Source organism: Micromesistius poutassou (assembly GCF_964030765.1).
Source record: "Micromesistius poutassou genome assembly, chromosome: 9".
Lineage (NCBI taxonomy): Eukaryota > Metazoa > Chordata > Actinopteri > Gadiformes > Gadidae > Micromesistius > Micromesistius poutassou.
In genome coordinates this window covers 1,346,388-1,361,722 of record NC_140279.1, presented here as the reverse complement: position 1 = coordinate 1,361,722, position 15,335 = coordinate 1,346,388, and the positions used below count along the sequence as shown (strand labels likewise).

Sequence of the window (15,335 nt, the reverse complement as noted above, 5' to 3'; positions counted from 1 at the left end):
CCGAGCAGGTTTAGAGGACTCATTATGGACACAGTCTCGTTTCCAAAGGACCGCATCGCACAGGCCTGTCATGTCTCAGGGCTGCACCGCCAGTAACCTGCTCTCTCTCTCTCTCTCTCTCTCTCTCTCTCTCTCTCTCTCTCTCCGTCTCCCTTCCTATCTCCCTCCACCCGCCAGTCTCTGTAGGCTCTCCCGCGCTCTCTAATTGGCAAAGTGACTATCAAGTGAGGAACGACTGAATCGAGGAGATATGGATCTACGGCAGGTGGGAAACAAGAGGGAATATCAGAGGCGATCCATATTGCCCAATAAGGACCCCTTCCTCGCAGCCACTTCACATCGACGTGCTCATCAGAGGAGACATTCCGAACGGCCGCGCCGCCAGACAGGCCACTCAGGCGTCTGCGGTGCGGAGACGGTCGAGAATAGACCCGGAGTTTCATCCGCGCGACAGCAAGTGCAAACAAACGTGTGGTTCCAACTCCCTGACAATGACAAGTGCTGTGTGTGGGGACACAGCTGTGGCTGGGGTCTGTCCTCGGAGGCTGTGAGGGTGTGAGTGACGTTGATGTGTGGTGCTGTGATGTGTGACATGTGATGTGATGAAATGGGATCTCCTTGTTTACCCTATGGGTAAAGCGGCCGATGACACCGTGACCTGGATCATGGATGTGATTCGAACAAGTAAATCAATGCTAAAGCTAAAAGCTTAAAATAAGTCAAACACAGGAGTCTCTAATTGAAAATGCACTCGTTCAATACAGTTTAGAAGCGCTCGGCTCATTATTTGCTGGGCGAGTTTCGGTCTAATTCCTTTCTGTTCTGCAACACGGCAACAGAGTAGTCAGGGAACGTACAGTTTAACTGTGAAATGATGGTGGGTTATAAGTACAAAACAATGGAGGCTACTGCCAGTTCGGCTCCACTCAACTGAATCTATGTGAGCCAGTTTCCACGAAGTCGTCACTATTTACCGCGGCCAACGATATCCCTTCTCCTCCGAAAACAGTACATAAAAGAAAACATGTAAGGTATCTCAAAAATAGATCAGTGGGAGAAAACAAGACGCCCCATGTTTAAGATCATCGTTTAACACCTTGACAGAAAACACACGAGAAGCAAAGAAAATCAGAGAAAAGTCAGAAGAGTACCCTGGGAACCAAGAAGTGTAAAAAGCAAAGCAGAGTTAAGGTGAAAGGGTCAAAACCTAAAGGTTACAAAGGGGTCGTTTGAAGTCCGGGGGACGCCTCGCGTAGGCCTCAGAGTGGACGACACACAGGCTGACCCACCACACCGGATGGGGGGGTAGGAGGCAGAAGAGGGGGGGGGACCCGGCCAGGCAATGGCACAGCATGGCTGGGCAGAAAACAAGGGTCGAGAGGGAGGAGCGGGGTGGTGGAGCTTGGGTAGAGAGTTTTGAAGTTGTTTAGGGGTAAGGGTGGGTCGGCACCAGGAGCAAAGTGGGAGGACTGGGGAGGATGGGGGAGAAGCAAGGAAGGGAGGTATGGAGACAGAGGGGAGAGGATCAGGGAGAGAGAGAGAGAGAGAGAGAGAGAGAGAGAGAGAGAGAGAGAGAGAGAGAGAGGGGGGGGGGGGTTATTATTATTTGGTTTAGAAGTGGATGTGGTCTTGACCCAGGCTGTGGTCCTTGGCCCCGTGGTGGCCCCCCTCCCTGTGGCTGTGCTTCTTGTGCTTCCTGCGTTCCCTCCGGCCGTTGTGGTGATGGCGCCGGTTACGATGAGACCGCCGGGCTGGGGGAGACAACGGAGACAAAGGGAGGGATAAGAGTGAGTGTAGTTTATATATATATATATAGATGTATATCCTTGGGGTAAAAACTAAAATGCTTAAAATGCTTAAAAAATAAAATGCTTAAAATGAGACGCAAACTAATTTAAAACAGCCAAGTATCAAGAGGGGAGATTGTTTGTTAAATTTGTTGGCACCTCTATTCTATTATTTACGGTAGCCGGTAATCGACTTGTGTGGACTTCCTGGAAACATGGACCTACCGGTAAGGCACAGACTTGGAAAACAGTCCCGGTACGCTAACTAAGTTGCTGATGCTTCGTTTTATGTGTAGGGACCCTAGTGATGCTACTGCAGAGGTTTGGTGCTATTTTAAGCAATATTAGTGGTTAAAAAATGCAGATTTGTCATGCCAATAAAGTCCTTGAATTTAAATGGAGTTGATAAAGGGAGCAAGAGAGGGAGCTGGAGAGAGAGGAGAGAGAGGAAAGGAGAGAGCGGGAATGGGAGAGAGGAGAGAGGAGAGAGAGGGAAGGAGTGAGAGAGAGAGATGGAGAGAGAGGGAAGGAGAGAGAGGGCAATGGAGAGAGAGGGAGATGAATAGAGAGGAGAGAATGAGGGAGAGGGAAGGAGAGAGAGGAGAGGGAAGGAGACAGAGGGAGATGGAGGGAGGGAAGGAGAGAGAGAGGAGAGAGAGGGAAGCAGAGATAAGAGAGACAAAAAGTTAATGAGCGCCAAAAAGACTTACCGTTAAATTATTTTCCTGTCTGAATCACTGCGGCAATAACAGTGCCAGGGTTAGGGGTTCAATTCCCATTAGGGCCCTCCAGGTTACGAATGTATGCACTCACATTATGGCTGCTTTGGAGCATGGACCAAATGGCTTATGTTCCAATGAAAATCATAGGATTGGTTGGATGTTGAGCTGGCCTCTTTCTACAAGTCGCTGTTATAGCAAAATACATTCAGCACGGCCGGCAAGAGTTTCAATTAGGCACGACTAAATCACATTCATACTATTTTGTCTTGCACTAAGTACCTATTTCACTTGCAATTAAGTAAAGGGAGATGCACTCTAAAAGCCATGTCTCATTGTCTTCAAGAGAAGAATAAAAATAATGGACTAGAGGCATTATAATGGAACGATACAATCATGGAGATCAAGTTGGAAACACCAGAAGAGGCTGCATCATTATGCTAAATAACATAGGATTATCAATTGGAAGAGTGATAAAAGAGAGAGAGAGAGAAGGAAGAAAAAAGTGACTTTTAATGAGCTTTGGAAATGTAAATATACTGTATGTTTCCCATGCAAATGAAACCCTTTAAATATGATATAATTGAGCGAGAGAGACAGAGAGAGAGACAGCGAGAGAGGGAGAGACTCTTAGAGGTGAGATGAAGAGAGCAGGAAGAAGGCACTGGGTGGGCTGCACAGCCTCCCCAGTCAACACAATCTCCTTTGATCTTCCCCTGGGACTCTGGAAATCTCAGTCTACTCAGAGTCTGAGTAGACTGAGAAGCTTCAGACATAAAGAGAAAGAGGGCGAGAGAGAGGGCGAGAGAAAGAGAAAGAGAGAGAGAGAGAGAGAGAGAGAGAGAGAGAGAGAGAGAGAGAGAACAAGAAAGAGAGACAGAAAAAGAGAAAGAGAAAGAGAAAGAGAGAGAGAGAGAAAAAAAAGAGAAAGAGAAAAAGAGAGAGAGAGGGGGGGAGAGAGAAATTTAATTGATAGAGAGAGAGAGAGAGAGAGAGAGAGAGAGAGAGAGAGAGAGAGAGAGAGAAATAGACTACCACTCACAGCATACGCTTGTTGCTGCTGCTCACATGGTCACTCTCGCTTCTATTCTGGGGGTTAGATTATAAAAAGACACGTGCTACCATGATGGCTGGAATCATACTTTGATGTTATTTATAATGGTAGAGGCTTCAGAAAGCTTTTCGCTGCCATGGGATATACTTGATGAAGGAGGCGTTGTACGAGTCACTATATATGAGACAATGAACCTCAAAGGCTGTGATGTCCTGTCTCAAACTACGGCTACTATAGTTTTCACAAGATATCTTATGCGTTTGAAATCTCCCCCCTGAGATTTAAAACACTAAAAAAGTGACTATAAATATAAGATATAAGATATGAAAAGAGACTAAAAATATAAGCGAAAATGAAGGAAAAGATATGAATAACCGATGATTGACAATTTGTTTCCAGTGCTATTTTAAAATAAAATGCGCAGTGAAGGAAGCAACAACTACAGGCCTCATGTCCAGCCACAGGGGAAAGATTATACTTTATGTTATTAGGCAGAACATTTGATCTATGATGATTTATTACACTTTATATACATCCTAGGATCAGTTGAATTCCTACTGCAGGATAGTGTTCATAGGATGTTTGACCCCCTGCTGATAGGTCTGTTGTTTAAACGCCAATGTCTGCCTATAGCTGTTGTTTTGATCTGACCTTTATTAATCAGCGAAACCCCACAACATCTGTTTTTTTTTGCCCTGAGTAATATAGTATAGTATAGTATAGAATGGTATAGTATGGTATACTTAAGCAATAGATCACGACAGGCTGTGGTATGTGCTGGGGGTCACAAGGGGGTCGCCGTCCCTCCGCTGCGCGTCGGGACGGACAACGCCCCTTAACTGTGGTATAATGAGAACGTTTCACTGACTGAAGTGATCTATTGCTTTTATAAAACGGTTACGTAAGTATGGCGAAATGAAAGTCACACACACCCTCAAAGTGTACGGCAGTTGCTATGCAACACACTGTAGCGTCCTTCAGAGAGAAGGCTAGAGAGGGTAGCTCGGTTCGCCGAGCTACTCGCCTACTATCGAGTTCACTCACCGTGTGCCTATTGCTGTACAACATTTCCACCCTCTCCAGCAATCAACATATTTTTAGTGAACTATGCTATTGCTTTTATATATAAATAAACAACATTTCAAGTTACTATACTTATCAGCTTAAGTATAGTATAGTATAGTCTATTACAGTATAGTATAGTGTAGTGTAGTATAGTACAGTAAGGTACAGTATAGTATGGTATAGTATAGTATAGTATAGCAAGCACTGTAAGTCTGCAAAATGACGAAATATCATTTCTGATGTTCTTGGTCAATGAAATAATAGCGACAATAACACAAAAGTATTTCTCAGTTCCAAAGTTGGTCTCTCACAGCAGAGACAAAACCCGGACATGTGCCCCGGCGCCCCCCCCCCGAGAGACCCCCTCCTCGTGTAACTCACACTTTGTGCAGATGATCTTGGGACGGTCCCACTTGCCGTTGGCGCGGCACTTGGCGGTGGGCACGTGGCGCTGCAGGAAGCCGTCGGCACACTGGTAGCGCACCACCGAGTGGATGTCGTAGTGGGAGCGCTTCCGTCCAATCAGGAAGGCGCTGTCCACGGTGGGCGGAGCCCCGCAGAGCACTGGAGAAGGAGAGAGAGAGAGAGAGAGAGAGAGAGAGAGTAAACAAGACACAGAGAGAGGGAAAGGGAGAGAGAGTGAGAGAGAGTGAACAAGACACAGAGAGAGGGAAAGGGAGAGAGAGAGAGTGAACAAGACACACAGAGAGGGAAAGAGAGAGAGAGAGTGAGAGAGAGTGAACAAGACACAGAGAGAGGGAAAGGGAGAGAGAGAGAGAGAGTGAGAGAGAGAGAGTGAACAAGACACAGAGAGAGGGAAAGGGAGAGAGAGAGAGTGAGAGAGAGTGAACAAGACACAGAGAGAGGGAAAGGGAGAGAGAGAGAGTGAGAGAGAGTGAACAAGACACAGAGAGAGGGAAAGGGAGAGAGAGAGAGAGAGAGAGTGAGAGAGAGAGAGTGAACAAGACACAGAGAGAGGGAAAGGGAGAGAGAGAGAGTGAGAGAGAGTGAACAAGACACAGAGAGAGGGAAAGGGAGAGAGAGAGAGTGAGAGAGAGTGAACAAGACACAGAGAGAGGGAAAGGGAGAGAGAGAGAGAGAGAGTGAGAGAGAGAGAGTGAACAAGACACAGAGAGAGGGAAAGGGAGAGAGAGAGAGTGAGAGAGAGTGAACAAGACACAGAGAGAGGGAAAGGGAGAGAGAGAGTGAGAGAGAGTGAACAAGACACAGAGAGAGGGAAAGGGAGAGAGGGTGAGATAATTAGCAAGAGAGTCAAAGACAAATAAATAGAAAAAAGCAAGGATTATTTTTTGTGAGACAAAAAAAAAAATTTAACTTCATTATTGTAGCTGCATATTTTCATCTAGTACCAGTATTACTAGTTTTAGAAAACTTCTGTATAATAAGTTGTAATTGCTGTCTAGACGGCATGCAAGCTGTGAGCCCTGTATACAGGCTGTCTATACATCTCCATCACAATGTGTTTCTGCTGGTGGGCAGAAGTCAGTCGAGGAAAGTCGGTTAACCCTGCGATGGGAGTCAAAGCAGCAGGCCCCGAAGAAATGTCTCCAACAAACAAAGATGAAATGCCGGCTGACACCCCAGTCAGAGTTAGACATGCTGGCAAGCCTCGGGGAAGCGCTAACACAACATAACAGATTTCCTATCCCCCACATCAGGGGTGCCAGACACTCATGACAGGTCTGGGTAATGGTGAAGTTACCGGCTGTCTCCATAGAGGGCAGTGTTGCTACTCAAGCTGACCATCCTTGTTTACCAGGTGTTTTTTTTTTTAGCTAGCACAAAAACACCCAACACAAAAACCAAAAAAAGAGAAGGATAGAGATTTAAGGTTCAGAATTTTTGACAAATCTTTTGTAGTATTATTCTATCAGGTCAAGTCAACTTTAAAGCTGGAGTGAAAACACCATCATATAAAGTTTATTCCCTAACTCCTGTCTCCTATCAATTTTTGCTTTTATTTCTGCTTGTCCCTGAATTACTTCTTAATAAGAAAAAGAAAAACACTTGCATTAACCCAAATTAAAGCACCCACGCTACATTTAACAACTAATGGACTGTGGAGAATAACCGGGATAAAAAAACTTTTGAGAAAACATTTCATTTTCTCAATTAGCGTTGCATGCATGTGATTATTTCCCCACACAAACGATTTAAGGCTTGCTAATATTTAAGAGATGCAATCATTTCACGGGTGGATGCAAATGTTTAAAGCGATAGCCTTAATGGCCGCGGTATGAGACGACACGTGATTGCACTTTAAACGCTCTGTCTACTTCCCTCAAGACATTAACTCACAGCTAGAGAATTGTGTAAGTAAAAGGTGTTGTTGCCACGAGCCATCACACTCACACCGGAGCTTGTCAAAGCACCTCCACACAGGGGCAGCCTGGGGAGTGAAGACGTTAGAAAAATGGGGTTTGAAAGGCAAAGGTCGCAGCAGGAGTTACACAAACCAAACGCCCGCCTCCATCTTCAGGGAGACGTTTGTGTAAAGGCCAGAGGACTCCCCTGTGTCGGATACGGCAGAAAGGGCGAACGCTGGCAACTGTGAAAGTGCAGCTTACTCAGAAGTACAACGTTATGCTGATTAATCCCTATAGCTCTTTACAATGCTCTGCAGTCCCCTTTACATCCTCACGTTATTTGAATCCGTACTGCACATTGCAAAGTGCAAAGAGTCAAGAGACAGCATTAAACCCTTGCAGGCAGGTTGTGCCCCTGTACCGGTGTTTGTCTAGGACCTTGCATGAAATGTTTAATTAAGTTCCTGCGTGAGGTTTATATGCATGTCATGCATCGTCATGCATGTCATGTCTTCCTGTTGAGGTTTTAAGGAGTTCAATGTATGTAGCCTAACTACTTTGAATGGTGTGTGTGTGTGTGTGTGTGTTTGTGTGTGTGTGGATGCGTGTGTGTGTGTGTTGAGTGTTTATGTGCGTCTTTGTGTAGGGGGTTGCATTTGAGTGCAAGGCATTGTTATGCACAGCCGTGTGAAACACAGCTGCAAAAATGCTGATGTCAATATTTACACTGGCACTTCATGAGCGAGGGCTTTTGCTGCGTCAATTATTATAGAACTCTCTAATCCATGCTGGTTGGCCAGTGATTGTAGTCATGGTGACTAAGCAGGAGGTTCAAGGTTGTTAAATAGTGGGTCATATGGAGCCAAGTAGGTTGCTAGCGTTATTAGACCTTCTGAGATAAGACGGGGGCCAGCAGGGGGCGTTAGAGAGCAGGTTCTTTCTCCTTTGTTAAGGCCGCTCGCTAAGCACCGAAGCCCAATTCGTGGAGCGCAAGCTGGAGCGGAACTGATTTCTCCACAGTGGTCCTCACACCGGAGGCTTAGTTAATCCCATGCGACTCACCATCCAGGCCACTTCAATTGATCAGCTGAAAAGTAGAACGCCCAGGCGCCAGGCTCCTTGTTGCGTGGCCGTTGGTGTGATCACGCAGCGGTCGGTGTGTGTGATGTTTGGTGCTCAATGTAACAAGTGGAGAGATCTTCCAAGCTCTCTTCATAGTACAACACATGAAACACTACTGCCAAATGGCAGGTGTAACAAAGACGTTTTTTGGCGTCGGCGTTGGGTACATCCACTTTCCCCCGAATAAACTAGGACTACGGCGATAGACTTCAGTGGCAGATCTTTCTCCCTCACCACAGCGGACACCCGTGGAAAAACACTAGTCGCATCTGGGTCCACCCATAACTAAATCATGCAGCACTCATTACTCAGCGGCCACTGCATTGGCAGACAATCAGGAGGGCGGCTCCAATCAGAGGTCTGATAATGGAAAGGCTCACCTCTGTTCAGTCGCTGCAGATACAAACCAACGCCACCGCGTCCCTGCTCCCATCGGGGTATGTACTTATGCAGCTGTATGGGGGCATCCACTTCTGTATTACCATGGCGCTCTACTCACGGCAGGGAGTCATTGCATTTCTAATTGTAGGAGTGAATTTTGAAACACAATCTTAAACTCCTAGAGAACTGCGGCAACTAGGTGATAACACGACAGGCTGTTGGGTTTATTTTTTGCCTTTTTTCACACATTTGGTAAGAAAAAAGTGTTAAAATCTCGCACTTTCACCTTTTTTTGCCCCCGCATATGCAAAACATATTGCAGAGTCAATCTGGGACTTGCTGCTCTGTCATCAGCACCAACCTGGCGACTGCTGTGCGCTAATTCATGCGTCTGATAGGCTGCCACACTGTCGATTTCAACCAATCAGGCCCAGGGGGCGATTGATGAGCAGACGCACCGAGCACTCGTCTCATGCTCGGGCAAAAAGTAATCAGGCAGGGCCCCCGCAGTGTCCCGCAGCCCGTCTCCGCTGATGGGAGAAGGCTTAAAGTTGGTTTATTCAGAGGTAATAAAATGGAGATTGTCAGGGAAGTGGAAGGAGATGAAAAGACGGAGATGAAAACACTACAAGCGACTGATTAAGGCCACAGGTGGCGTCAAACGCCACAACCTTCAGCGGCATGTGTGTCACCACCGCCCGCTGACGAGGGACGTGCCCGTCCCTCCGTGACGCAGGGAAACAGATGTGGATTTGCAACTGGCAACACTCCAAATGCCTGCATCGCACAGACTTTGGTATAAATTATTAAACCCGTCCGGAGAAGTTTTCTGCGCCGACTGATTGATATTCACTGGTTATCAACGACTAATGTTTTTATGAGCACATGAATTAAGAGGAGATTAATCATTCCACGAGTGTTGCAGTGTCTACACACCGCACTCTGGGTAACCGTGTCTACCGTTCAACTGAAGGCTGTTAAATCAATCACGGCATACACAGAACAAGAAGCAATTAGCTGTCAGGATGAACTCCAACTAGGCCCAACGCAGCACTTAGCTGGGGGGGAGGGAGGGGGGGAGGGGGGGCGGGGGGGCGGGGGGGGGGGGGGGGTGTGGTGGTTCCTGTGACCCTCCCCATTTACACACCTGGGCCCGGTCCCCTTGCCAAGCCTGCTAATGTCCGGCCATTAGTATGACTCTGAGCCGCATAGCGATCAGGGGTAGAATGAGCTGTGAGAGCTCCTCTGAGGAGCCTCAGGAACCCGTAATAACTCTGTCTGTCTCCGCGCAGCCAGGTTGAGGTGGAGATGTCACCGCAGGAGCTGTGGCGTATGACAGCTGCTGTCACCACAACAAACAAACAAATCAAACGCTGGCTTATCGCTGACTGGAGGATCAGTTGCATCGGACTCCATTTAATTAGTTTTGGTAATGACTAATTAAAAAGTGGAAATTACCCCGCACCACCCTTGTTCTTTTGTGTTTGTCTTTGTGCAATTGTAATTGTAATTGATGAGGAAAGTTTGACTTTTACTTTGACGGACAAACTACTGTTATCAGAGATTTGAACACCTTCGCACCTTTGCAAATGAAAAAAATTCTAAATATTAAATTCTCCACTGTGACTTAGGTAGAGGGATACCATACACATAACTAAGGTTTTATCCTATTTTATCAGCTGTACCCTACCCTCTACATGTAATAGTTGGCAGCTCCATTAATTGTATCCTCCATTTGATGAAGTCCCTCGCAGTATTAACCGACCGCAACGCTGGATTCGCTCATGCATCCAATCACTGAAAGGAAGCATAAAAGCAGCATAAAAATCCAGAAGTCATAGACCTGACTTCCTTCTCTCACCTGTTCCTTTCTTGCAGACGTAGGGCAGGTTGTAGTTGCACGGCACGTCGTTCCACTTGCCGCTCTCGTGCGCGATCATCACCACGCAGTCTTCTCCTCCGGCGAAGAAGTTGTCTGGCTGGTTGCTGCGCCAGTTCTCGTATTGCTGCGGACGTCACGCACACAATGACAGGAGGACCAAGACACAACGTTTTGATGACGGCAAAGCACATTGCCACTTTTTTTCTCTTTGTGAAGAGATGTTTGGTGAATCCCTTTAATAAGACACATATCAGCTATTGTTGTTGCAACATATGTGGACAAATGAGTTGCCAGATGACAGACAGCTGAAGGATATCATAGTTTATTATAAGTTGTATTTATTCACATTCTCACATGAGTATGCTGAGAATCCTCTCCACTGTGAAATGATCAAACATTTTTCAAATGTCTTCTTCCTTTAAGTAGACAGGGCATCCAGGATTCCTCATCATGCTCTTAAAATATCAAACCCTGTTTTTAAATATCTTCCTTATTAAGCAAAAGTTAGGAAGAAAAGTATAGAAATTGACTACAGCTTCAGCCTCAAAGTCTCTCTCACCAGATCCATCTTGTCCGTCCACTGAAAGTCGTCCTCCACCGTCCGGTCGTTGAGCCCGATCCACGTGTTATCGTGGCTCAGTCCTGCACGGGAACACATAAGATGCTCACAGCACTGGAGTACAGACAGAACGCCTCTCTGTCTGTCTGTAAACTCCATCATACACGGCATGTCCACGTGATGCCAGGGACCAGCGGCCCAAAATGAATTCATGGATGCTAAAAGGGCGGATATGTGGATGGCATCTTTATGAGATTCAATCGATTCCTGGTCAAAATCGGAGAGAGCAAAGGTTGGCCAAGCAGAGCCGTATCTGATGCCATGGTGATGAGATTTTTGGGTCTGGCAGTATGTGTGCGTGTGTGTGCGTGTATGTGTGTCAGTGTGCGTGTGGATGTGTGTGAGCGAGCGAAAGAGTGAGAGCGAGAGCCTGCAAGTGTTAATGGAATTTCAATAATGTTTAGTCTGATTAACATCAGCTCTGTCCATGCACGCCTTCACATGTGCTTGTGCGAGCAGTTTGTTAGTGTGCGTGTATTTGCGTGTGTGTGGATGCTCGTGCGTGCAAAATGGAATTTCAATCATGGTTTATCTAATTAACATCATTAGCAGGATCATTAATCTCCCTAATGGCTCGAGTCCTCTTATTGCTGGGGTGGGGATGTCCATTTTTCGAGGCAATTAAACACCCGTTTTTGGTAAATGCGTCTGTGTAAAGAGGGATGAGGTGACAGAAGACACCCCTGGCCTGGCTCTGGGTTGAACTAGGGACCTGTTGGCATTCAGTCGTTCACAAATCAGAGGGTAAAATAGGAAATGCAGGAAGTAAAATGCAGGATATTTGTAATGGCTCCAATATATCAAGCAAAGAAACGACACACCCTGACACGGTCGCTGGCCATCGGCGCTCAATCGTCCTATTTGGAAATGTGGCGATGAACAATAACCACAAGAATAATAAACCAGAGGAATAATAGTTTCAGCATTATCCTTATTGTTAAATCTTCTATAGAAGGACAACACTGTTCCGGGTGTTGAAACCATCGTAATTGTCTCTCCTGCCGTCCATTGAAACATCTGTTATGAATATAATTTGGTCAAATTGTTTTGTTGCACTAATTCAGCATTTCTAATGCCCCAGATCCAATAGAGCACTTTGGTCTTTGTGATCAGACATATTCTGAAATACTCCCTGTTATGTCGTTCCATAAACTCTGTACTGACCCATGACTCATCCCCCACCCATCACAAAAGACCAAAGTGCTAAACTGCCAATGTTTGCATTTGTGTACAAGGAAGTCATCCTGACACATAACACTGGTACATCTGGGCTGCATGTGGCTCAGGAGGTAGAGCGGGTTGGCTGGTAACTGGAAGGATGCTATTTCGAGTGTTAATCTGTCCCTGAGCAAGAAACTTGACCCTAAACTTCTCCCGACAATCTGGCCGCCTTGCAAGGTTGACACCGCTGTCGGTGTGTGAATGTGTGCATGAATGGGTAAATGTTGGGCAATATTGTTAAGCGCTTTGAGTGGCCACTGGTTAGAAAAGTGCTGTATAAATGCAGTCCATTTACCACCAGTTCACAGAACGCCACAGTAAGGCCAAGACAGACACTAACCACGGCTAGATCACCCAGACTCAGATCCTCTTTAAAAATACGTTTTAAAACACGTTTTGTTTTAAAATATATATATATACAGGCCCGGGGTGGCCATCGGGACGTTCGGGAGGTTTCCCGTTGGGCCGGTCCACTTTCATATGTATTTCGGGCCGCTTGGGTGAAAGAAAAAATGACTTCTTCTTCTCAGAGCAGCAGTTCAGCTGGTCTGATGCTGCTGGTGAACCCGATACATGAAGAAGACAGGACTGAGAGGACAGGTAGAGAGGACCTTAAAAAATATATTTAAATGATTTGATATAAGATCACCCACGCATAGAACTGACATGATGCATTGAAATGATCCCAAATATGTAATGGGGTAACATTGTATGTTTTATATATAATTGATAGTTAAAGTAACATCCTTGAGGTGGATTTTTCATTTGGCATCCAATAATAAAAAGGGATAGTATGCGTTTTGGGCTGTTCATTTATGCAAATTCTTCCATCACTGGGCCTGAAACTCCCGGGCTGAAAATGGGTCCCACTCCGGCCCTGTATATATATATATATATATATATATATATATCGACCATATTGCACCCATTGCACGAGTTTCCAAGACAGACAGCGTCTCTCCCCCGCCGGCTGCAGTAGCAGCAGCACTAGCAGCCGTCCGCCGTCCAGCCGCCAGCCCTGGTGGCGCGTTCCTACCGCTGATGAAGCGCTGCTCCGCCAGGCTGTGCACGCTGGCCAGGTGCCCGTTATGCTCGCGGCAGTCCTTCTCCCCGTCTTCCCAGGTGTGCCTGCGGCTGAAGTAGCGGTAGCAGTGGCCGTGGAACTTGCGCCAGGTGTGCTCGCAGCCCTCCGTGTCTGCAGGTGAACGAGGCAGAGATAGAGAGAGAGAGAGAGAGAGGGAGACAACAGAGAGATGAGAAGAGAGAGAAATGTGATGTCTTTTCACATTGTTAGAGACATTTCACAATGTCACCCTTTGGCGGATGTTCGTTTTCCATGCTAATAAAGCCCCATGAGAGAGAGAGAGAGAGAGAGAGAGAGAGAGAGAGAGGAGAGAGAGAGAGAGAGAGAGAGAGTGCTTAACACAAAACAGGCAGATGTTCCATTGAAAAAAAAACCACTTTTGGCACAACATAGGAGGGAGGAGGAATTAGTGTGTGTTGTGTTTTTCCACAGTGATTTTAAATTAAAACTCAATTAAAATGACACGATTTCTTTTTAAGAAATTAATTTTCCTCGTTCCGACCATTTCCATCATCTTCCTCCCCAAGTAATCTGCTTTCACCGCTCCTCTGTGAAACAGCTGCACCCCCTCTCCCTCCCTTCTCTCCACCTCTCCTCCTTTCCACTTCTCTCTCTCTTCCCTTCTCCATCCCTTTTCCCCCCTGTCTCTCTCCACCTTCTCCTCCCCTACCTCTCTCTCTAAACTTCTCATGCCCTCTCCCTCTCTCTCCTTCTCTCTCTCCTCTCCCTCTCCTCCCTCTCCCTCTCTCCCCTCTCTCCTCTCTCACCCTCCCTCTCTCACTCTCACTCCCTCTCTCCCCTCTCTCTCTCCCTCCCTCTCTCCCCCTCTCTCTCTCCTCTCCCTCTCCCTCCTCTCCCTCCCTCTCCCTCTCTCTCCCTCTCTCTCTCACTACCCTCCTCCCTCTCTCTCTCTCTCCCTCCTCTCTCTCACTCCACTCTCTCTCTCCCTCTCCCTCCTCTCCCTCTCTCCCTCTCTCCCTCTCTCCCCCTCTCTCTCCCCCTCCTCCCCTCTCTCTCTCTCTCTCCTCCCACAGAGGGAGCTCTTCTCTCTCTCTGGATGAACTCAGAGGCCTAATCCACCGCAGTAGTCCGCCAGCAGCGTGCCAGCTTAGAGACCAGACCCGAGCCCTCTTTAATCTAATGAAACGACAACAATCCCTGGAAACGTCTTCCAGAGAGCTCGACTCGACTTGTAATTAAACCCTGTCACAGCTCTGCCAGTCCACTGACGCCGACTGCACTCGCAGGCCGCTCTTCCCTGCCCTCCCCACCACCACCACCACCACGGAGCACACTCCGCCCCCCGTCACTCTTATCTCCCCGAGGGGTTATCAGCGGGACTGCGAGCCGTACTGCGCCTGGCGGGTTTACACGCCGTGTCTCGTGTCCTACATTTCAGAGTGTGTGTCTGCCGTGTGTGTGTGTCTGTGTGTGTGTTTGTGTGTGTGTGTGTGTGTGTGTGTGTGTGTGTTGCATTGCGTTTTTGCTGGTGTATGCGTGTGTGCGTAGCTTGCGTGTTTGTGCGTGCGTGTGTGCGTGTGTGCGTGTGCGTGAATGTGTCTTGCCTATTCTAACATCCTGGAGCTTTTTCTGGTATTTTTCCTGGGATACGGGATGGTCCATGTCTGTGTGTGTGTGTGTTCACGTTGGCCTACGGTATGTGAAGTGGCGGTTCACATCGGGGTTCATAGTTCATCCGTCAAAGAGGCGAACACTAATTCCTGCACATCTCTCCATAGCCTTTGCCCCGGGGCCCTGTCATTCTTCCATCCACCCCTACAGTACAGAGGTATCCGGGGGGGGGGCGAGGCTCAGATAAATGTGAAGTGACACCAGTACATGGAGCCTGCGTGCGGTCCTGCTTTGTACACGGGTCAGGTAGAGGCTGGGAGGAGAGGAGGAAGGAGTCAAGAGGTGGACCGCGAGGAGAACAGAGGGAAGAGGAGAACAGAGGGAAGAGAGCGTCGGAGAGAATGCACGAGGAGTTTGTGGACAAGAGAGACGCGGTTAAAAGAAGTTCAGGGCAGATAAGGAAAAGGAAAGGAAAGCACTGCGAGGTTTGACGGCCGATTTT

The 15,335-nt window shown here is 47.2% G+C and overlaps 1 protein-coding gene across 1 annotated transcript in view; it reads right to left on the bottom strand.

The window, feature by feature from the left end:
* Window positions 1–1,611: 1,611 nt before the first annotated feature.
* Window positions 1,612–15,335, bottom strand: part of ncanb (neurocan b) — a gene marked incomplete at both ends in the record, with an annotated part of 106,130 nt that continues 92,406 nt past the window's right edge. Inside the window, 5 exons of the mRNA XM_084473505.1 lie at window positions 1,612–1,751; window positions 5,007–5,189; window positions 10,317–10,461; window positions 10,897–10,979; window positions 13,214–13,372. Of these exons, the coding sequence (XP_084329631.1) occupies window positions 1,612–1,751; window positions 5,007–5,189; window positions 10,317–10,461; window positions 10,897–10,979; window positions 13,214–13,372 (710 nt within the window). The remainder of the gene's footprint in view (window positions 1,752–5,006; window positions 5,190–10,316; window positions 10,462–10,896; window positions 10,980–13,213; window positions 13,373–15,335) is intronic.